Consider the following 22,653-nt stretch of genomic DNA (forward strand, 5'->3'; position numbering starts at 1 on the left):
AATGGTACCTGAGGCGAAGGGGGCCGTGGTTCATGGGCTGGGTAAGGGTGTCTGGGGAGGGGACGAGCTCTTCCCCTGGCTAGGATCATCATCACAGGCAGCGGGTAGGTTCCTGGAGGATATGATTCAGAAATAAATTAACGTGTATAGTTTTCCTTTGATTCACAACAGGGGGAAATATGAGGAAGACCCAGGAGCGAGGGCTCCTCAGGACCTCTGGCACTTGCTTGGCCAAGCACTGTCCTCCCTTCTGGCCTGTCTGTGAAATGGGCCCAGGCTGGATGATCAGTTCACCTAGAGGATTTTCAGATCTATGGATAAAAAGTGTGAAGAAAGTGCAAAATTTTTCTTATTATCTTAGAAAGCCAAGAACTACCTTTTTAGCACTTAAGCTCTCCAGTGCATTTTGGGCAGGACGTTTAAAGATACCTGTGCTGGGGTACCTGTGCAAATACTTACCTCTGTAACTGGATAGTTGCGTAGGCAAATGTCACTGCCACCAAGCGACGTGCCTATTCTGCTCCTCGGTGCGATATTCATCTTCTCCACTTCTCTGTCCATGGGGGATTTCCAGCCCATTTGCATAGGAATCATCTCATTTCTTGAGTGTGTGGGTGGTGTGGAGCCGTGACAGCCCAGGGAGGGTAACTCGGTGATGGCAGCCCGAGCAGATCTGGCTCAGGCGGTCGCTGCAGCGGGATGCCATCCTTCGGGCAGGAGGAGATGAGATGCATGGTCTCTCCCAGAGATGCTTGAGGCTTAGATCCACACGGCTGCGGTTCAGGGACTGTAGTGAGGTCGTTCAGACCTGTAAACTGAAGCTGCAAGCGCAGACGGGATGTTCTCAGGGGCTTTCCAGCGCTGGTGGTCGGTGGGTGGGAGATGTCCCAGAGGGGTTCACCCCAGCTCCGGTTGGGAGTGGGGAGGTGGGATGCTGATGGCAGCCGTGCACGGACAAAATGATGGAGCACACGGTGCCGTGGCAGGAGGGACGTCAGGTCTTCCCTGTCCTCTGCGGGAGGAATCCCCAGGGCCTGGCATGAGCCTTCCTCCTCCCTGTCCCACAGTGCCCACTCCCCTGTGGCTGGTACCTGATCACAGCCGCAGCTCGGGGACACGGCCACCGCCTGTCACCTGCTCTCAGCGTGGGACCTGCGATGCTGGATGACACGGCAGAAACGTGTGTGGTATTGAGGCCAGGCTCAGCGCTGGGGGCAGGGAATTCATTAGCGGCACCCTGTCTCTTTTAATCAGGAGGCAGGTTCTGCTTCTCCTTGATCCGGGAACGGGGTGAGTGATGGAAGTCGCTGCAGGGGCACAGCCTGAGCGGGGAGGGAGGATGGGGATAGTGATGTTTGAAAGGTACCCATACCAGGGGGAGAAGGGTGGTATTTAGGGTGCCCTAGCAGGGGATGAGATGTTGCAGAACAGAAAAAAGGAGAAGATATCTGGGGAGACACCCGTGGGGGGAAGCCCCCGAGCAATGCCCAGCCTTGGAGCTCACAAGGCGGGTGGCACAGCCCACCAGAGGAGCAATACGGCTGCTGTGGGGAGGGGGGGAATGCCGTGGTCTCCTCCTGCTCCCACTCTCTGATATTGAAATGTTACTTGGAGTGCAAAAAACTACATTTCCCAGTTTCCCTTGCAGCCCAGGGGAATAAGCAATTGGAAGATTTAAATAGACCAGGCTAGAAGCAACCAACCTTTGGCACAACGTTTTTCCCTCCTCTTCTTCCAATCTATTGGCTGTTTAACCTTTTTCCCTGGCACTGGAGTGGCTGCCAAGCCTGGCATTAATTTTCCTTCCAAGCTTGCTAGGCCCATGAAGTAAACAGCCATGTGCATTCCTTACTCTATATTTAACAGCTGCAGTCTGTGCTGGGGGCAACTGCAACAGAGGGGAACCTTTGTAGCTTCCCAAATTCACGGCTCGTGAGGGTGGGAGTGGGGGAAGCTTCCTGCAGGGAGAAGAGGAATTTCTTTCCTTCTCGCTGTTTGCAAAGCAGGTTGTGTTAGAGGGAGACTGCAATGCCAGCATCCCAGCCGCGGTCCAGGGCAAGAGACAGGAACAATGTCCTCAACAGGGCTGAGTTCCTCTCCCTGAACCAGCCCTTGAAGGGGAACCAGGAGAGCAGGAGCTCCAGCAGAAAGCAGAGCGGCCAGGCCGGGGCAGCTGGTGCCCAGAACAGCAACCCTAAGGAGCAGCGGCAATCGCAGCAGCTGCCCGAAGAGGACTGCATGCAGCTCAACCCCTCCTTCAAGGGAATCGCCTTCAACTCCCTGCTGGCCATCGACATCTGCATGTCCAAGAGGCTGGGAGTGTGTGCCAACAGAGCCTCCTCCTGGGGTGGTGCCCGCTCCATGATTAACCTCCTGGGGATAACGGGGCACGGCATCCCCTGGATTGCGGGCACCCTCATCTGCCTGGTGAAGAGCAGCACGCTGGCAGGCCAGGAGGTCCTCATGAACCTGCTACTAGGTGAGTGGCAAACCTCCCTCCCCGCCGGGAAAGCCCAGCCCTGGTCACAAGGGACACCGGCACCAGGACTCCTCCTCTGACGGCTCCCAGCCACCAATGTGGTCAGGAAGCAGGGAGTGACCTTTAGGGGGAATGCTGCACTTATCGGCCATTTTGATCCTGGGTACCATGGGTGATGGATGTAGTTGTCTAAAAGGAATGGAGTAATCCTGGTAGCTGGTGACACCCATGGAGTATGGGAAGGTCCCCAGTCCTGCATGGGGCAGAGTTGTCCAGTCAGGCCAAGGAAATGTCTGTGATGTCCAGGTGGATACCAGCAGTGATGTGTTTTATTTAAGCTTTGATCATTTGCCTTGGTGGTTTGATAGGTGGGGAAAACATAAAGATTTTAATCTTTGATATCTGGATCCATTCCTGAGGATACCCTTGAGAAAAAAAAGCTTCCATCCCCTCACTACCTTCTTAAACAGACCCTGTCTCCATGTCTCAACTGCCGTGTGATGGAGTCCTGTCTCCTTCACTGCTGCGGTTTGATCTCACATCCTCCTTCCCTTGAGGACCTTTCTTGCTGCTGTCCCCATTTCCATGCACTAATTTGACCCAGAGGCCATGCACACAGGCTGGGATCTCACTGGCTCTCCTGCTAGTCCTTTCTTGTGCAGTGGTCAGTGTCCTTGTTTCTGGAGATTGGGATGTGTAGGAGGAGTTGTCTTTTGAATTGAGCAGGGCCCATCCCGCCTGTGTGGACTGATGTCCCACCAGTGACCAGGCTGAGCCCTAGGCATGAATTGCCTTAGATCCTGGCCCCAACACATCTTGGCCATGTCTACCTGAGGACCTTGCTCTTCTCTCTCTTCTGTCTTTGGCATGGGACCCAGGTATCATACTTTTCCTTGTGACTAATCTCATCTGACTCTGATCAGCCCCAGCATTTCACCCTCCCCCAAAACCCAGCAATCAGAGCTCCTGCTTTTGGTTGGTACAAGAAATTGAAAATACTGGATTTAGGCCCTTTGCTTCTCAGGGAGCCTTCTTGGGAGGACGTAGGGACATGTTATTTCAGAGGCACTTCAGGAAAGGGACGTCCTGTCCACAGGGGCTGACTGCGACATGATATGGGCTCTGCAACATGGTCCCAGGGTATTTTTCACAAGTTCATCCTTCAGAGAGGGCAAAGATTGTGCCGAACTGGCTTGAAAGGCACAGTGGTAGCTGCCTTTTCTCTCCCCTCTGCCTTTGAAAGAGACAGTCCTCGTGCTGTGACATCTAATGAAGGGAGGCCATCACGGGGAAGAAGCCAGAATAGCATCGGCGTGATGCAGAGCCCGCCAACGTCAGCAGTTCTTCCAGGGGCTCCTCGGTGTGCTGGGTCAACCTCTCACTGAGAAAAGAAGCTCTGTTTAAAAGGGCACGGGGATGAAATAGTAGGTGACTAACATCAACCGGCATGGTTTCCAGATGTCTCTTGACCTGAGAGCCTTTGACAGTTTTGGAGCCTGAAAACTCTGACCTGAGCCTGAACTTCTTTGACTCCAAAATATTTGTGATCCTTATAAAAAGCTAATGCCACCTTTGGCTTAAAAACAAGACAGGTTTTCTCACCCTTCTGTTGCCATGTGAGGAGGCCAAATGCAAAGCCACCTCTGGGTTGCATTGAAACTCTTGAGTATCAGGTGGTCTCAGGGAGAGCTCAGCCCTGCACTGCTAACTGCACCTCCAGGCCTCCTGAGCTCAAATGTTGTGCCTGGGGACAAGTTACGGTGTTTCTGAAGTCTTGCTTCCTTGCCTAGACACACCGTTCCCATCCTTCTTCTCCGCCTGCCAAAAAAGAAAATAGTTAAATTCGGTGAAGGACTAGTTCACAAGGTGACCTGACAGCTCCATAGGTCTGGCAGCCTACAAAGAGCTCCACTTTGTCCTCTGAGTAGACAACCCTAACTGGCGGGACTGATCAGGGTGCCCTAAGCCTCTCGCCAGACCTTCCTCAGCAGGACTTGTGTCACCCCACAGAGCAGGTCTCTGCTGTGAGTGTGGCCTTGGTTTGATATTTAAGATTGCAGTCAGGAACTCTGAAAATCCGAGTAGCTGCTGCCATAACACCTGCATTGCTGATGGAGAAGAGAGTCCATCTGGGGAGCACAGGGCTAGTGGACCTAGACAGATCCCATGAGAAGTGGGGTGTCATGAGTAAATGGGAAGGATATGGCATGACTGCTGCATCTTGTGTCCTTGGTCCCTCTTGGTGCTGTGTTCCTGTGGCTCAAATCCATCAGGATGTGGTATAAAGCCCTCCTGGGTAGGGATGGGTCAAAGGGAAGGGAACGTCCTGGTGCTTCCCTGGTCTCCTGGGAAGAGGGATGGAGGCAAGTTGGGGTTGTCTACAGTACCCCTTCTTTACCTCTCGTGGCTCTCCTCCCTTCCCCCCTGCTTGCAGAGAGTTTGATACATCAAGCAGAATTTCTGATGCAGTCTCTGGGCAGGGAGCCAGCCCATCATAGAGCACTTGTTTAGGATTTGCAATCAGGCTTTCAAGGCGAGGAGACAGGAGACTGCTGAAATGGGACTGGGAACCTGGCAGAAGCACCACTGCAGATGGGGGGGTGGGTGGAGGGGCTCTTGGCAGGAGCTTTGCCAATCCATGCGGGAGCATTTCGGGTGAGGGGCTCTGACCCTGGGATGCCCATCCATCCCAACTGCAGATGTTGATTAGCAACCCCAAGCAATGTTTTCCCTCCATGTTTTTCATCTGTGATGGAATTTATCGATTCTCCTTCTCATCGTAGTCTTTTCCAGCAAATGCCAAACAGCCAGAGAAGCACGCTCACAGCCTGTTACTGAAAAGATGGAAGAAATCAGATATCTGTGCCCACTGTAAAAATCCCTCTGCCAGAATGTGCTTTCAGGAAGACTGTCTCAGCATTGCCAACCCTGGCTGTTGAAGAGTCAGGAAGAAAGTCTGCACCCACTGGCCAAATTGAGAAAATCATAACTCAGGAAACCCCCCAGTTTTAGAGTTCATTTTATTTGTCTGCCGGTGTTGGAACTTTTAGGACCATTCAAACTTCTCTCTGCAATGACGAGGATTTCATGAAAACTTGAAGTGCTTAGAAAATAATTTGAACCTTGCAAACAGGCTTTCAGGGGTAAAACAGATATAAAACTTCCACAAAAATTCCCAGATCTGCTCCAGGACCAGACAGAAACTCCATTAAACCCTGAGGGAAGCAGTACCTCGGTTTCTGGTTCTGATCCATCTGGTGAGGATGTGGATCCAAATTTAGTGATTCATTGACTGCAAAGCAAAGAACATTTGGATCATTGATCTAACCCGCGGCAAAATACAGGCTGTAGCACATCCCTTAATTTATTCCTGTTCAATTTGTTAAGGGAAAAAACCCAAACACTCAATCTGATTTACAATTACAAGTGAGGGTGAACTTGTCAGAACCATTTCTATATTACTGCAGTGGCAGGTATCCTCACGAGTGCCTTGCTCTTAGTTTGACTCCCCTCTTCCCCTCATTGCATCTGCATACCCTCATCTCTTCAGCTGAATAGCTCTTTTAGCCAACATCTCTCCAGCCTTTCAATATTTTGGATAGTGCTCAAGTAATTTCTTCATCTCCTATTTATTAAGCTAAACAGATTGATCTCGTTAGACTGACGGTCTTTCCAAGTCCAGGCACCTTCTTACTGCAATGGGAAGGGAATATGGTCACCTGCCCAAAGTGGTGGCTCTGGTGAAGTCCACCTATTGTGCCTGGAGCCAAATCCAAAGGCAGTGAACCTTGTTTAATTCACTGCAGTCCAGCTGTATGCCTTTGCTGTCGGAGGATATCTGCTTGGTTAACCCTCGCACATAAAATATGTGCTTGTGCTCGGTTTGAAATACCAGCCATTTACCGGTTCTGCTTTGGTCATGGCTTTCTAAAATAGCTGTTTGGACTAGGAGAGGAGAAAGCTCTGGTCTTCTCTTTGCCTGCTGCATCCCCTGCGTCCTGCTGCTGTCTCAGTGACACAGGTCCCAGTCCTCATCCATCACCAGCTGGCTCTGCATCCCGCTTTGGAGGGGGAAGTCGGCTCTTTGGTGCTGTCACTAAGCATTTATCACCATCAAGTAAAGCAGTGCCGCAGGCTGTGGATGTATCGTCGCAAACAGCGTGGCAGGCTGAGGGTGGCTCACCACAGGAGGAGGAAAGGAGGGGAGCCCAGGGTCACTTCTCCACTCCTGAAGGTCAGCAAGAAGGCAGTTTTTGCTCTCTCCAGACCTTCTCCCTGAACACTGACCTAGCTTTAGTCTGACTGGGAACCAAGCCATGATATTCCGAGGCACAGTCCCCTGCAGAGCTGTGACTTTATCCTGACCCATGTATATATTTTATATATATATATATATACACACACATTTATAAATACATATACATGGCCAGGACTCTACAGTCCCACCCTTGGAGCTTCCAAGCAAGACCAGATTGGCAGGAAAGCAGTGGGTTAGGAAAGAAAGAGAGCGAGAAATGCCTTCACCAGGCCCCTCGAGACCCCGCTGACCTGCTCTAACAATACGGAGGTGCTTCAGGTATTGTCATGCTTTTCTTTGGAGTCTGTGTGGTGAAAATCCAGACAGTACAGCCCATTGCTGGTAAAGGTCATGGAGTAGATTAAATGCCCAGGCAGTACAGACAAGCTTGTCTTGTTGAGCCCCAGGGCTCGGCAGCCCAGACCCAGGAGAGAGGCTGGGGAGCTGCACGGCAGATGGATCAGTCCATACGCAGCAGAGCTTGCTAAGCCGAGAGCCCCAGAGATGGTTTTGGGGCCAGATATGTCTATTTTTTGCCTTTCATTTTCCCACTGTGAGGCTGGGGATTTTCTGAGCTGGACGGGACAGATAACATTTGGGCAGGGAAGGGGAGAGCAGCTCGGGAGCGGGTGCCCTGCGTGAACCATCCCCTCCTTGTAAAACCTGGCACATGGAGGAGGCTCAGCCCCTGTCCCGTCCCCCTCCCAGCCCTGGCAGTGCCCATAGCCATCTCAGCACATCTGTCCAGCGAGCTGGAAACGCTTAAATGTCAAGTAACCCAACATGACTGACCCATGGTAAGTGCCAGGCAGAGGGAACAGCACAGATGCCCACTCCCTGCATCCAGCATCTAGACACAGGTCCAGCCTGGCATTAAATATTCCTCTTCATCACGTCAGGCTGCTAATCTGCCTTTTGTTATCCTGCCCAGAGTCCCTGCTCCTTTGGTGGGTGCCATCCTCAACCTTCATCCCCTCACAGCTGATGAGCTCAGGCATCTCTGAGCAGCAAGCGATGCCCAGCTTCCCTGCCCCCCTTCCCTTCCTGGCCTGCTTCCTCTATAGCAAACATATACTGTTCACTGCAGGGCAGGCTGGTGAGTCTGCAGTGTCCCTTCAGATAAAGGACAGTCAGTGACAGGCTGGGACCTGTGTGGCTGTGGCTGGAGCAGGCGGGGGGGGTACTTCCAGGGATGTGCATAGGGTCTCTGTCAGACCCATGGTCTCTGATCAGCCCCTTGGTACCGGTCAGCGTTGAGGAGCTGAGGTCCTGGCTGGCTGCGAGGTGCTGAGGATGCTGCGAGCCCTGCAGCCATCAGTGTGCAGCCCTTGGGGAAACCGCAGTGAGCTGAAATCCAACCCTTGTGCAGAGCCAGCAGGAGAAACATTCCAGAGCCTGAATGCAGAGCGAAAGAGAAAAGAAATGCGAGGGTTGTTGAATGGGAAGAGGGGGAATAAACATGGGAAATGAGTCATCCTTATGTCTGTCACTCCGGGAACAGCTTCCCAGTGCCCCTGCCTGGAGCTCAAAGGGGACAGTAGCTGTTTCACTCGGGCAGAGCCAGCCCTGCCGGAGAAGCTGAGCCAGGCTCTGGCCCCAAGGGAGATCCCGAGAAATGGGTGAGTGCGTTTGCATCTAACACGCCTTGACAGGAACAGTGGTTGGGAAGAGGAAGGTGAAGGCAGCAAGGTGGGTCACCGGGAGGAGTGATGGAGGGCAGGGAGAGCCATCGGGGATCCTGCTCTGGGCCAGGCTTGGTGGAGGATGGGGATGGGAGAGGGGAATCAGATGAACTGTCTCTTTTTCCTCCCCTTGGAAGAAAGCGCGGTGTTTTCACCTGGAACTCAGTTCTGGTCTCGCTCTCCATTTCCATCTTTAGAAGGATGCTGGCCAACATACCCGATCCGGGGCTGTAATGCACCATGAGATGTGATGGTTAGAGGCACGCTGAGCACCACAGAATCAGCCCCAATTTTGGGGTTTTTTTTGCCAATTTGCCTCATTGAAGGCAGCGGGGTGAAAACACAAGCCTAAGCAGCACTGAGTCCAAGCGAGGAGCCCAGCGTCCGTGGGCTGGGAGAAGCTGTTGGTCATCGCCCCAAGGAAGTTCTCTTCCTCCAGCTCCCCCCATTCGGTGCCGTCCTGCTCCTGCGTGTGGCAGCGCATGGTTCTGGGCTGTTGCTGATGTGACCTGCGCTGCTGCCGTGGCACACGGGGGCTTTGCAAGCTGTCGGTACCCTTCTAGGAGGCAGCTGAGCCGTTCCGGGGGCTGCTCAGCCCCTTTTCCCCATTAGCACGAGCCCTTCTCGCTGCTCACCCTCTCGTCCCCGGGCTGTGCAGACCCCCAGCGAGGCAGCCCCGCTAACTAATTGATGCTGAGATACAAATTGCCCAGCTCCCAGGGGCACAGTATTTCCAAGGGGAGAACTCCAGGGAGCCTGTGTTTGCACTCGGGGCTGTTTCTAATCATCTAGGATATAGCGGCTCTATTTTTAGCTGTTGGGTTTTGTTGTTAATTAATTGCACAATGCTGCTTTCCACCATTTTTTCACCTCCCCGTGGCCACTTGCCCCACTCTGCTGCTTGTTCAGCCAAAAATACAACCTCCCCCCAAAACAGCACAGTGTCTGATTCATTGGTTCTTCAACGTGTCGTGTCATCTGTGCCTTTTGTCAGCTCTTACACCTAATAGTACCACATTTGGGGAAGAAAAGGGAGTAGAGGAGTTCAGTTCCAGAGGAGTGGAGCTCTTCCAGCTGCCACTGACTCCACTGGAGAGAGGGTGAAGACGCCTTTGAAACCTGCCTCTTTCATTAATGTTGACGAGTCAAGGCTGCAAACGGCTCGTTTTCCAGGTCAGGGAGCCTCGTGCCTGCGGGAGATTTGGGAAGTTCAGAAGCATTAGGATCAGGCACGTAAGGGGAAAAAAAAAAAAAAAAAAAAAAAGGAAAAAAAAAATAATTCTAATTTTGGAGCATTAATTCTAAATGTGGAGGAAAAGGAGCTATTTCCTGGAAACGGTGACATTTGTCCAGGGTTCACTCCTGAGTGAGGTTGGCTAATCTGGGAAACACAGGACCTTCAAAGCCAGCCTTGGCCCTACACATGGCCAGGGCAGCTGTGGCAGGGAGCACATGGCATCTCAGCGGGGTTGGTGTGGCCTCCAGCACAGTGAGACCTGGGTCAGAGCAGGCTCTGGAGCCCAGGCAGTGGGTTATTGCCAAGTTGTCTCCGCTTTAAAATGGTACCAGGGCTGGGCAGAGGGGGTTGTCCTATACACGTCTGCTCCCACACTTGGGTGTCTCCTGAGTGCACGGGATGGGCTCGCTCTTCGTTCCTGGGCATTTACCTCCCCTTTTTCCCTCCCCTCACTCAACCACGGTGTTGGGAGACCGAGTCCAGCCTGTGACTCTCTTTCTGATGCCGATCTCGCAGGCTGGGCTCTGGAGAGCTGCCTTGTCTCATCTGAGCAGCCCCATGTGCGTGAAGTCATGTGAATCACGGCTGCAGGAGCAGATGAGGCCAAGGGCTTTTTTGGCTTTCTCCTTTTTTTTCCTCTCCCCCCTGCTGTGAACCCAGGTTGTTTTTCAGCTGCGGTTTTGATAACATGTTTATATAAACATCTCAGCTGGAATCCGCCTCCCTCCCTGGAGACGCTGCCTGGCTCCGACCTGGGGCAGGCGATGCCCCCGAGAGTGCTCGCCCCATCCTCAGCCTCTTTCAGCTCCCCCCCCACCCCATTCCAGAGATGGCACCTCGGGTGCTGGGCCACAAAGGATCTAACAGTGACAGGGGACGTCCACCTGCTTCGACTTCCCTTAAATACCAGCTTCGGGGTTTGGTTTGGTTCTGCTGCGGCGATGCTTGAGGTTCGTCCTTGTGCCCTCCCTGCGCAGGGCTCACTCTCTGCTTGCCTCCACTCTTAATGGGCTCCTAACATTTGGTGGTAGGAGCAAGGCAGATAATTGTTTTCCTTTTATTAATAGATATAAAACGTCTGCCCAGGGGGCTCACTTTCAGGTCATTTACTGTGCGTCTGATGCCAGATGTTGGCTATTTACAATACCAAGGTGATCTCTGATGCTAAAATTGTCACAGGCAGACAAGACTTGCTCTTTGGGTTTGCGCTTTGAGGAAGTTCTAGATGTTAGCAGACCTTTTTATGATCGGATGGTTTTGCAGCGGAAATCTGAAGGATTGTTTCCCTAAACACCAGGTTAAAGGGTAAATTCTAGATCATAAAAGGAGTGATGGGTGAGAGCTAATCCTTCCTTTGCTCTTTGAAATCCAATGCTATCTGGATTTTAAATCCAATGCTGCCTGTGTTTTAAATCCAATGCTACCTGGATCTGGGGGAAAGGCATAATGAAAAAATGCTTAAAATTAAAGTTTCTTGCTTTTCATATCTCACCCCTCAGTCAGGTGGCACTCTGCCATCTCTGCTACGCCTCTGGCAGCCCCGTCCGTCTCCAGAGAGCAGCGTTGCGTGAGTGCAGGCTGGTGAATGGGCTGCAGGCTCCCTTCTGCAGGCTCTCCTGGGGCTATATTTCCTCCAGCCTTCGGTTGCTTTGGCCTGAAGGATTTGCATATCTCTGCGTTAGGGATAGGGGAAGGGCAGACCCAAGGTGACGACGCTGGTTTGCAGGTGGCTGGGGTTGCGCTGGTGGGTGCAAGGTGAAGGGGCTTCAGATGCAACCGCTTTGGTAGCCAGCAGGTACCTTTCCCAGTGCAGAGACACCCATCTGCAGCTGGACCCACCAGGGATGCCTATGAGAAAATTAACCCCGTAGCTGCGTGATGGATGTGCCCAGCTGAGGAGGGGGGATTTGGTTTGCCTTAAGGGGAAAAAGCAAGTGATGACCTTCCAGTATCTGAAGGGCGACTACAAGAAAGCTGGAGAGGGAGCTTTTTACAAGGGCATGTAGTGATAGGAGGAGGGATAATGGCTTCACAGTGGAAGAGGGTAGATTTGGATTAGATATCAGGAAGAAGTTTTTCGCCCTGAGGGTGGTGAGGCACTGGAACTGAGAAGCTGTGGATGCCCCATCCCTGGAGGTGTTCAAGGCCAGGTTGGACGGGACTTTGAGCAACCTGGTCCAGTGGGAGGTGCCCCTGCCCATGGCAGGGTGGTTGGAACTGAATGATCTTTAAGGTCCCTTCCAGCCCAAACCATTCCATGATCCTATGACCCGACGTCCGGGCGGGTATGTAGGTCAAGAAATTGGAAGGGAATAGGGCCTGGGATGGGGCTGCAGAGCGATGGCACCGTCTGTAGGTGTTTCTGGAGGCTGTGCCATTGGCAGCACTGTCGGCAGCAGCGCTGGGTGCTGATTCACTCTGGCAGCGCCTGCCCGCCGGCAGCAGCAGCAGGAGGAGGAGGAGGAGAGGGCAGGGGCACAGCGCAGCTCCCCGGGGCTTTTACAGGGCTCTGCTGAGCCCCAGAGCGGAGCGAGGGCGGTGGGACCCCCCCGCCCCGTGCCTCGGAGGCCGGGGCAGGGCAGGCTGCTGGGGCTGTTTCATAGGGAAGTTGCTTCATGGAAGGAACAGAAAGCGCAGGGGGAAGTGACAGAAAAAGCACCAGACAGAGGGATCTTTGGGGTTTTGTTTTTTTTTTTTTACTTTTAACGGCAAATTAACCCTTGGTTTTAATGCTGTCATGCCTTCAGATCTTGAAATGTAGGCAAACGAGGCTTTCTGCTTTCTGTGCATCATTTGACGAAAATCAAACCTAGCAGTACTGAAGGCCCATTTTATTCATCTTCTGAATGAAAGGATTATTAAAGCAGCTCTTTGGCTTGTTCTCCATTCTCTGAACACCTCCGTGGGCACATGCCTGCATCCCTCAAGTTGCCCTGACATCACCTTTGACCGGAAAAAAAAAAATCATGTAAGTGCAAAATACTGATGTGCAATGGCGAACACCACGCGTCGCTAAAGCACAGGACGTTTGTGCTACTGCTCTACGGGCGGGTTTGGTGGGCAATGGTCTGTAGTGGGTGCATTGAACACCATGGGAGACACTGGGGATCCTCTGGGGTGCCCAGACTGGTTCCTGAGCCCTGGCTGGGCTCCTCTGCAATGCAATAAGCTGCTGACTTCAGCAGGAGCAGCTCGGGCCAGAGTCTTCTCTTGGCAGCGCTGGTGCATCAGCTCTGAAATGAATGCAGGAGTTCGGGCTCCCGAGATTGCATTCCAGAGCGTCGGCTCTCGCCCAGCACTTGTCCAGGGTGAGATGAGACTCGTGGGCAATGCAGCCGATGAGCTCTGAAAATTGGCTCCTGAAGCACTTTGCTGAATTGGGGCCGTGGGGGGGTCACCTTGGTGGGGTGAGGAGCTGGGATGGGGGTCATTTAGGAAGCCCAGTGTGAGCAGAGCCCCGTGATGGCCAGCAGCCCCAGTGCTTTGTTGCCCTCAGCGGCTGCGAGCCGTGCTGATGGCATTCGGCCTTAACTGCCTCGTTTGGCTGCTCTGGCGCTCTGCGGCTTGGGTCTGAAATCCCCCTCTCCCTTTCTCCCCCTCAACCAGCCCCTTAAAATAATACTGGCAAATCTTAAAGCGCAGGGAACTGCTCTGCTCACACAACGGCAGGGTCCCTGCCGCAGGCTGCAGCTCTCCCCCTGCTTTCTCTCCATCTCCGGTCCCCGGGTGGGCTCTCTGCAGAGTCCCCGGCTGTCCTTGTCCTCCTAAGCCCATCGCTGCCACTATAGGGCCAGTGTCGTGACCGGCCTCCTTGCATCCCCCTGCCACCTGGAGCTTCACCACCTTGTTTCAGATGCCACCTATGAACCTTTCCTTCATGTCAGCCTCCTGCTTCTTGTTGTGTTTAAGCTGGAGTCCCACTGCTGCCTGTGCCACCATTCCTGCTAGTGAGGAGCTGGTGCCCAGACCTTTTACACTGCTCCATCTCCCCTTCGCAGCTCTGAGAGCCCAGGAGTGGTCCAGGTAGGACCTGGTGGGCAGGAAGTCCAGGGAGGTCCTGCTGTCCGCCATCCCCACGCAAGATGCCCTGCAGATGGGGAAGAAAAATAGAAAAACAGAAGAATAAGGAAAGAGTTTGGCCAGGCTAAATATCAGCTCCTTCCCCAAGGGATGCCAGGGCGGGCTGTGCAGAGGTGGCACACTGCGGGAGGAGGGTGAGCGGAGTTTCCGTGACAGCTTCTCGCCTCCCAGCTCCTGCCAGGTGCCGAGCAGGCAGGAGGAGCTGCCTGCCTCCCATGTGCCATCTCATTTCCCGTCCCCGCCACCCTCCCATCCATCCTCCTGAAGCCTTGTCGGCTCTCAAGGAACGGTCTTTATCAGGGCCCAGGAACCAGGCAACTGGCCCCTCGCATTCCTGCCGAGGGAGCAGGCTGTGCTGATGCTGGTATATATTTCCTTGTCACTGCTGCGAGGAGCTGAAATCAGCACTCTGACTAATTAGGAGGGCTGGGGGAAAGCAGATGAAGGGATTAAAGAAAAATAAAATCGATGCTAGGAAATAGAAGTGACAGTGCCTGTCGGCTGGGGCAAAGGGGGTGGGATGAAGAGGAGGATGATGAAGACAAGTGCTGATGGGTTTCACTCCCGAAGCAGTGAGGGAAGAAAGACAATTTGGTGTTGAGAACTGCAGCTGCAGGGGTGGCCCCTCTGCTGCCAACAGGCCTGGGTTGCTCATGCTGGGAGGTGTGTTATCCCTCCACCACGTTTGTGCAGGGAAGGGGGTGCATGGGGTGACTCGCAGGGGCAAAGCCACAGGAAGCGAGAGGCAAGTGAAAACAAGAAATGGCTCGTGGGTGTTCAACGCTTTGGCAAAGGGAGAGGGACAAATAGGGGACACGTAGGAGGATGTTACCTGCCCTCCAATGCACCAGGGTGTTGTTTCTAATGCAGAAGCCCTTTTTCTCTTTTGGCTTTCCCCTTGGCTCACTGCCTCTTCGTGCTCTTTTCTTAGTGGAATCTGTCCATGTGGTGTGACCCTGCTGGCTGGCTCTGGGCAGGAGGGAGGTGGCAGGAGGGAGAGGACAAGGGACAACACCAGAAAGTGCTGTTGGCTTTCTTCCCACCAGCCGCTCACTGCAGCCTGGTCACCCCACCACAGAGCCACCCCTGGCAGGGATACCTCCTTGCTGCACGAGGTTTCTAAAGCATGGGGTGGAGGACAGAAATGGAGACACCCATGCCAGTGGTTTGAGGGCCAAAAGAGTTTTAATTTTAGCTTTGCCAGTTGCTCTCTTCCTCCCCAGGTGAATCGCTTGCCTCTGTGGTTTGGGTTTCTCCTCTGTGAGACGGTGATAATGGTACTTGTCTTCTCCATGGGTGAACTGGGAGGGTTAATTAACATTTGGGTGGTGATCTGAAGATGGGGGGGATACATGCAGCTGAACCGTGGGCACCTGGCTGGAACTGAACCCAAACCTTTATTTAAAGACAGTGACAGTCCTTGAATGTTTTGCCTTGAAAATTGCCCTCGACTCTGCTTCGGTCTCTGACCTTTCCCTCCTCATCTCTCCTTTTGTAGCCCTGCTCCTGGACATCATGATTGTGGCTGGTTTGCAGAAGCTGGCCAAGCGGAAGGGCCCGTACGACGTCACCCCTGGCTTGTTGGACTACCTGACCATGGACACCTATGCGTTTCCAGCTGGGCACGCCAGCCGAGCGGCCATGCTCTCCAAGTTCTTCCTCAACCACCTAGTTTTGGCCATCCCTCTTCGCATCCTGCTGGTCCTCTGGGCCCTCTGTGTGGGTTTTTCCCGAGTCATGATCGGACGGCACCACATCACAGATGTCCTGTCTGGCTTTGTCTTTGGCTACTTACAGTTCAGGCTGGTGGAGTTGATATGGATGTCTTCCAACACATGTCAGATGTTGATATCAATCTGGTGAACATGGGGGACTTGACACTTTTCCACTGGAAACTAGCAGATACTTTAAGAGTCTCCCTCCCAGTATTTTCTACATTGTTTGTTGGAAGCAGTTGTAACTTCCATGAGTAGTGGCGTTTTTTTTTGCTTCCCCACCTGAAAAAAAAAAAAAAATGTTTCTTGCAATGGATTGGGTTTTAGCAATCAAGGGCCATACCTGTGTTTTGGCTGTATTCTCAAACTGTGTTTGGACAGCAAACTAATTAAGCTTTATGGGTGAGAGAAATGAGCTACATGTCTGCCTAGTTTGGGTGGTTCACATCAGCACCTTGATATGTCCTCAGGATGGGCAGTGCCTGAGAGGTTCCTGAGAACATGTTCGTTAACTTTTTTGAGGCTGAATGATTTTGGCCATAATGCTTTTTTCTTTTTGTAAGCCTGAAAGTTGTGTCTTGTACCGATCAGGACACTGCCGGCATTTCACAGATAATAAATAATCATAAAAATCCTGCCCTGTTTGGTTCTTATCATGAGGGACGGGACAAAAGCCAGTTCAGTGTAGCTTTGAGATATGTGTTCAACTTGGAGCAGGTCTTGCAGTCTTGCTGACCGAGTGGGATAGAAACCATCTCTGAAATGGTTTGCTTTGGATGAGGTGGACCTAGATGGGTGCTCAGGATGCTGAAGGTGTCGTGCTGAAGCTCCCCTTTCATTTGCTGTTCAGAGCTCTGGTCTGTGAGGGTGTGTGGGGGGCTTTTGGTCTGGTAAAGGACAAATACTTAAATTGCCCATTATCATCCTAGTAGGGAGTAACTGAAAAGGAGTTGTGCTGGATCATGGTGATTTTGCAAAGCAGGTCTAGATACACAGCAGAGAGTCTTTTCCTATCTCTTCACAGCCATGATTTTATAATTCTGCCAAATGATGCTGTGGATGGGAATTTCCCAGGTAAGTCTTGTACAGCGCTGACTATTTTCTGGCACACCCAGCAGTGTCGGTGAGCTGGAGGGCAGGACTGCCCCTACCCCTGCCTCTGCTCGCTTGGCTGTAACCTCATTACAGAGGTAAATTCTGAATGTTTCTGTGTCTCACCTCATATGAAATGCAGAAAGCACTCCTGACCTTCCTTGATTGCAAGGCTGAGCTAATTGATGTCTGTGTACCGATATATTACTGAATATAGAGTTTGATGCCCAGACACGGTGTTGTTGCTTCCCATTATTGACAAGCAGCCAACTTGAAACCTGGCTGATCTTTACCCAGCTGATGGCCATGTTCAACGTGATGCCTCTGAAACGGATCATCCCTCATGACTGTCTAAGAAAATCCCATATTTTGTACAGAACCTTCCAGTTCTCTGTGGTTTCTCTGTCTTTAGAAGAGCGTTTGATGTTTGGCAGGTGATGGACACTACCAGACTCGGCACCTTCCCTGGTTTGATGTATCCTGCAGGATGAAGGGATCCCATCATCCTTGTCCTTCTGTCTGTCCCAGGTGAGCAAAATGCACCTGGCTTGCAAGGCCAGGGAGCAACCGGTGGGGTCTTGTGCTCTCATCTATGTTGGGGAGTCTCTTCCTACAGGGACTGCTGGTGAGGAGGAGAAGATGTTCAGATAAAGACTGTTGCAAGCTGCTAACATTTGTTGCTCTTTGATAATTAATATGAAAAGAAACTAAACAGAAAATCTATCCCTGGCACGCGTCTCCAGCTGGGATGTCAGCACAGAGACCTGGGAGATGCTGACTCCAGCTCTGAGGCTGGAGCAGAAGCGTGGTGAGAGGGGCTATCGTGTCCTTTAAAGATGAGCCTCCCGCGGAGCTCCCCGGGGCTGGGCTGTGCGAGGGTCCCTCAGGAAGGGCTGTCACTGAGTGCGTTCAGGAAAGGGCAGAGCACTGGGTCCTGCTGGTTTTCCCCGCAGGCTGGTGGGTCGGTGCAGCAGCAGGCAGAGCAGCGGGGGGGTGGTCGGTGCTGCCCCGCTCCCCTGCTGCTGCTTGTTTAAATGGGGAGCGCTGCTGTGGGTGGGAGCAGAGATGTGTGACTGCGCCTGGCCTCCGTCAGGAATTTTCTTTGCCAACCTCCTTCTCCTGCAAAGACTTCTGTGAAAAATCAAGCTATGGTGCTTTCTCCTTCTCCCAGGCATTACATTTGGTAGAGTTTGTCCTCGCCCCTAGGAAGGATGGAGGCACGTTACTGCAGCTCTGGTGGCCTGTGCATGCACCCATGTGTACCTGGAGATGGTGGGTACCTGAAGAGGCAGAGAGCAGGGGAAGACTTTGCCCTGATTCCTTTGTGGGAATCTCACACTTTGTAGCTCTAGGTTTTATTGAACCTTTGCAAATAGGCTGAATGCACCTACAGCTACGTCCCTGGGTCCAGGTCTCCTTGAGCTTGCATTGTCTTCTTGTAGATCCAGGATGGCTTTGGAGAAGTTACTCCTGGTCTTTGCAGGTGTAATCAGGAGAGCATGGCCTGAAGAAGCTGCTGTTGTGGGTAACATCAGCTAAGCCGGTCTCATCCCAGGACATGGTTGCAAAGCAAGGCAAGGGAGCAGGGAGAGGTGAGTTGGGGTGACTCACGGGGATAAGGTGGGGTTCGCAGGACAGGGCTCATTCCCACACAAGGTTTCTCCAAGGAACCTTCCTCCTTGGCACCCCTGCAGCCTGCACCCCTTCGCCCTGGGCTTCAGTGCCCAGAGCGGGGGGGGCCCTGATGCTCATGTGCTCACTGCAGGGAGGGTTTGGGGAGAGCCCCCCTCCAAGGTGAGTGTGGATCTGGGCACACCTGGAGAAGCCCTGCAGAGCTTTGCCTCAGCTGTGCCCAGCCCTATTGGCAAGGCAAGCGGCACGGCAGCACACAGCATCCCTCATCCCTCTCTCCCGGCTGCCTGCCATGCTGAAGGTACCACTCAGCATCGCTGCTGTGGAGAAAACCAGCTTCTGTCTCTATAGCAACAGCGAGGATGGCGGGTACCACTGTGGGGCTGCCCATCCCATGTCCTGTGTCCCTGCCCGTCCCTGTCACCCGACAAGCAGGTCAGGCTGTGGCTGGGTTAGCTATTACCTCCCAAGGGGAGGCAGGAGACCCCAGCCCGCCCCCCACCCCCGGGGCCACAGCCGTGTGGGTGGGGACATGTGGGGAGCGGTGGCAGGACAACCCAGCTCTTCCACCAACAAGGTACAATCTGCAGGGACTGTCCCCAGCTTTCAGTCTGAGTAACACCACCTTGGGCTGTGCTGAGGAGCTGGGAGGCAGCGTGGGGAGAGATTCAGCCCCCTGTGCTGCACTCACTGACATCCAGGGCAGGATCCAGAGTGTTTTGGCTCAGAGGCAAGGAGAACACAGCAGCACAAGGGAAAGGACAATCTCCCTGGGGTTTAGATCTGTGCGGATGCCATCTGCCTTCCAGCCCTCATTTGCTGGTTGCGAGGAGAAACCGCTGGATGCGGTGTGCCTGCCCCTGAAGCCCTGCAGCCAGAGGTGGGGTTTCTGCCCCCTTGGAGGGTTTTAGAGGGATGGGGCTGGCTCTCAGCACCGGCAGCACTGCTGGACCGTGGACTCCTGTGTAATGTGCTGGAGGTATCGCCCGGTTGTGCTCTCCACTGGCCTCACATTTAGCGGTGGCTGTAAGAAACACCAGTGTGTCTTGCAGACACATATTCCTTATAAGCCAGTGGCTGAGGTCAGTAATTTTTGTGTCTCATTCTCCCCTCACCTGGAGCTTGTGCTGATGCTTAGATGGAGGTTTGGCCCCAGCTGTCCCACCTGAGCTGGAGGACACCAAGGCTGCTCTGTGCAGATGCTCACCATGGCCATGTGGCTGTGGGGAGGCAAAAAGCCAAATGGTTTGGGCTCCTTCGGGCTTTCCCAGGAATGTGAATGTTTTCCCTGAACCTTGAGCCATGCAAGGCTCAATATGAGGCTTGGGAGGAGTGGTTCTTCTCAAGCCAGGACACCACTCCATCCCCCCGACTGGGGCATCTCCTGCCTTTTAGTTCATCTAACAGATGAATGAAGAAAATGCCCCAGAAGAGACAAGTGCAGCACATGGGTTCGGGGGCTGCTGCCATCGTGCTGCATGCGTCTGTGCCACCGGGAGAGTCCCAGCCTGCGCTGGCGGTGATTTCATTTGTGATTCTGCTGCGTACAGTGAAAGGCTCCTCCTCCCCTCACCCTAATGCTGATTATGCTCAGCAGCAAAAAGATATTTTAATTTATTAAAAAAAAAAAAAAAAAGGGTGCCAGGGCAAGCAGCAAATCTGGATTATATCTTTGGGCGGCATATGTGGGAATCACGGCTGGGGTGTTTAGTTCCTCCCTCCCCAGCCTAAGCTGGTGTTTTATTCCAACAAGCTGTTTTGTATGTTTGTGGCTGGGGTTGTGCTGAAATGAAGGTGGGACGAAACCCTTCCCACAGGTCTGCGCTGCCCTCCCTGCCATGGGGCTGCTGGAGGAAGGGGGGAGCCTCTCTGCTGTCTCCCAGGAAGGGGTAACTCAGGCCCCATGTCCCCCCCGGGACGAGGCAGGTGATGGGGAGGGAAGAACAGGCACTGGCTGTCACCCAGAGAGCAGGTTGGTGGATTTGAGGACTTGGGGAGGAATCAGGAAGGCTATTACACAAGGTCTCCCTGTGGTAGCACAGGCACCTTCACCCCATGCTGGGTTTTCTTGGGCAAACACATCCCTTTTATTCACTCGGTGTGTTTCTGATGGGGGTGAAGGGACCCATGGGTTCAACCGGCTCCCAGCACCTCAGTGCAGAGCCCTGGCATTGCTCCCTGCAGCACCAAGAGGTGCAGGACGGCCCCAGCAGCCACAAACCCCTTGCTGGAGCTCAAAGGTTTCTCCCCAGTTAGAGAGAATCATCTGTGTGATTTTCAGTTACGTTTTGGTACTAAAGTGATAATTAACCATGTCATTTCCAGGCTAAAAGTTTAACATATTGGGCAAAGGCTAAAGAAATAGGCAGGTTCCTGCCTTTCGCAGGTGTGTGCTGCGGAGGGTGCTGTCGGAGTGGGTGATGCTGCGGATGGAAGATGCGGGAACAGAGCGGACGCCATTTACCTGTGTTTGGCCATCTGAAATAAAGACCTGGCCAGTTCTAGCCTCGGCACGGTGGGCTGCAGGCCTGGGCATGGACATGTTGGCTGCAGGGTGGGGGCAGACGACCAAAGAGGTGTTTTTATCTGGTGTCGACCCAAAAACCTGTGGCTGATGTGCTTTTATCTGAATACAATGTCTGATTTATGGTGTTGCTGTGGGCTCAGCCCCCCAGGCAGGCAGGGACAGGGTTGCTTCGTTCCCCACGTTGCTGGGACTCGGAGGCAGCAAAGATCTCCACTTTCATTCCCCAGGACGCAAGAGTCAAAGCGGATTAAGGGTCCCTCGGCTGATCACATTTATTTCATTATTTGAGTGAAATCCCTTGTAAATACCACCTCCCCCCCCCTCCCCGCCCCCTTTTTCTTTTTATAAAAATAGAAGGCAAAGAAGAATTGGAGATTTAGGAAAAGTTAATCACAGGAGTCGTTTGAAATCTGTTAACCTCTCGCAGCCCGAGCGAGGCTGAGCAGCGCCAGAGCCAGCTGCAGTGGGGAGATGCTGATGGCCTGGAGGGGGGGGCAGTGGTTTCCCCAGCCCCCCCAAAGCAGGGTTTCCCCCAGAAAATCCCTGGTTCTTAGCAGGGGAGGCCTCTCCGGCTGGGTGGTATTACAGCCGCTTTTTTCACAGCTTGGCCATGATGAACTGCTAATTGCGGTGTTGGAACAAATTGGCTCAAGTGCCCAGGGGACTCCTCCGGCGAGCGGGGTCAGGTCTCGGCAGCCAGGAAGCCCTGCAGCAAATGCTGCTGGCCCCAGCCTCACGGGCTCAGGGCCATTGGGAATGCCAATGTTCTTCCCTTTACAGTGTGGTTCCTCTGAGCCTCTCCAGAGGATGAGTCTGGGGACCTGGGCATTGCACAGGGATCTCTCCCTTTTTTTCCAACAAATTTCAAACAGGTAGAACTGGTTTCCACTCCACAGAAACTGCCCTGTCCTTGCAAAGTCCCCATCCCTCTGATACACCCTCGCCCATGGGACCCTCTCTGCCTGCCTCACTTCTCCCAGCACCAGCAGCCTTGTGCGAGACCATTGGTGCTGCAAAGTCAGACCTGCAGAGATTAATTAAAATAAAAGCCATGGGAAGAGAAGCCGAGAGCTACAATGATGGATGTTCACAAAACACTTGTCCAGATGCTGAAGTGCTCTGGGCATTCGGCGCTGTTTACTTCCAGCCAAGGAGCTGTGCGATAGTTAAACACGCTTGATGTGATGGTGATTAAGGAATCAGCCTCTGACGTCTGGGTGCAGGTCCACTGCGAGGAGCTGCCATGCACCCAGTGCTGATTCCCTCTTCCCGCTGGGATCTGCGCCTCGGAGCTGCCAGCTCTGGTTTGTCATGGTTTGCATCTCCTGGCTGCAAGGGGAGTTTTATTTGCTTCAACTCCTAAACCTAAAGTTGTGTATTCATAGCATGGTAATGCATAGCTTTTGTGTCCAGCTCGAGCCAGCGATTAATGGGAATCAGCAAAACAGAGGAGCACGTGGAGGGATGCGGTGGGGATGTCTTGGGAGGGGAGGTAGGAGGGAGCTGGAAGCTCCAGAGGGGAGAGAATGTGGCCGAGCGGATTCAGAGCGCTTCCTGGCAGGATTTGCTCCAGTTATTGTTCTGCAGTCCCCGATTCAGGACATTTCCTGAGCCAGCGTTGCTGGGATGTGGGGTCTTTTGTCCTGGGTGGTCACAAGAAGGCAGAAAGGGGGTCTGCAAATTTGAGTGGAAATAGCTAAATGGCTGCTATTTTTTTTTTTTTAGATGACATCATTTCTGCACCTGCAAACAAGCAAACAAACCACAGGCCGGAAGATCAAGTAACAAGCAGCCATCCAAAGGAAAGGCACTTTTTTCACTAGGTTGTAAATGAAATTCCCCCCACATGGCTTGTTTCCCCTCTCTCATCCCAAAAAGCAAGGTGATGCTTTGGTTAAGAAAGGCTGGGGAT

At 53.0% G+C, this 22,653-nt stretch overlaps 1 protein-coding gene across 2 annotated transcripts; it reads left to right on the plus strand.

Moving 5' to 3' along the window:
• Positions 1-1,207: 1,207 nt before the first annotated feature.
• PLPP7 (phospholipid phosphatase 7 (inactive)) lies at positions 1,208-16,125 on the plus strand. 2 transcript variants are annotated; one of them, XM_074161089.1, is made up of 3 exons: positions 1,208-1,303; positions 2,023-2,479; positions 15,274-16,111. In XM_074161089.1, the coding sequence occupies exons 1-3, from the start codon at positions 1,298-1,300 to the stop codon at positions 15,636-15,638; spliced, it is 828 nt and encodes a 275-aa protein (XP_074017190.1). In that variant the 5' UTR covers positions 1,208-1,297; the 3' UTR covers positions 15,639-16,111. The 2 variants fall into 2 exon arrangements, with proteins under 2 accessions (XP_074017190.1, XP_074017189.1); XM_074161088.1 differs by lacking the exon at positions 1,208-1,303 and having other exon boundaries at positions 1,842-2,479; positions 15,274-16,125.
• Positions 16,126-22,653: the final 6,528 nt, after the last annotated feature.

The sequence above is a fragment of the Numenius arquata genome, chromosome 19 (assembly GCF_964106895.1).
Source record: "Numenius arquata chromosome 19, bNumArq3.hap1.1, whole genome shotgun sequence".
NCBI classification, from domain to species: domain Eukaryota; kingdom Metazoa; phylum Chordata; class Aves; order Charadriiformes; family Scolopacidae; genus Numenius; species Numenius arquata.

Bases quoted from the DNA above. Each gene is read 5' to 3' on its own strand.
- PLPP7 (XM_074161089.1), top strand. The intron at 2,480-15,273 runs GTGAGTGGCAAA...CTCCTTTTGTAG, and splicing joins CCTCATGAACCTGCTACTAG to CCCTGCTCCTGGACATCATG.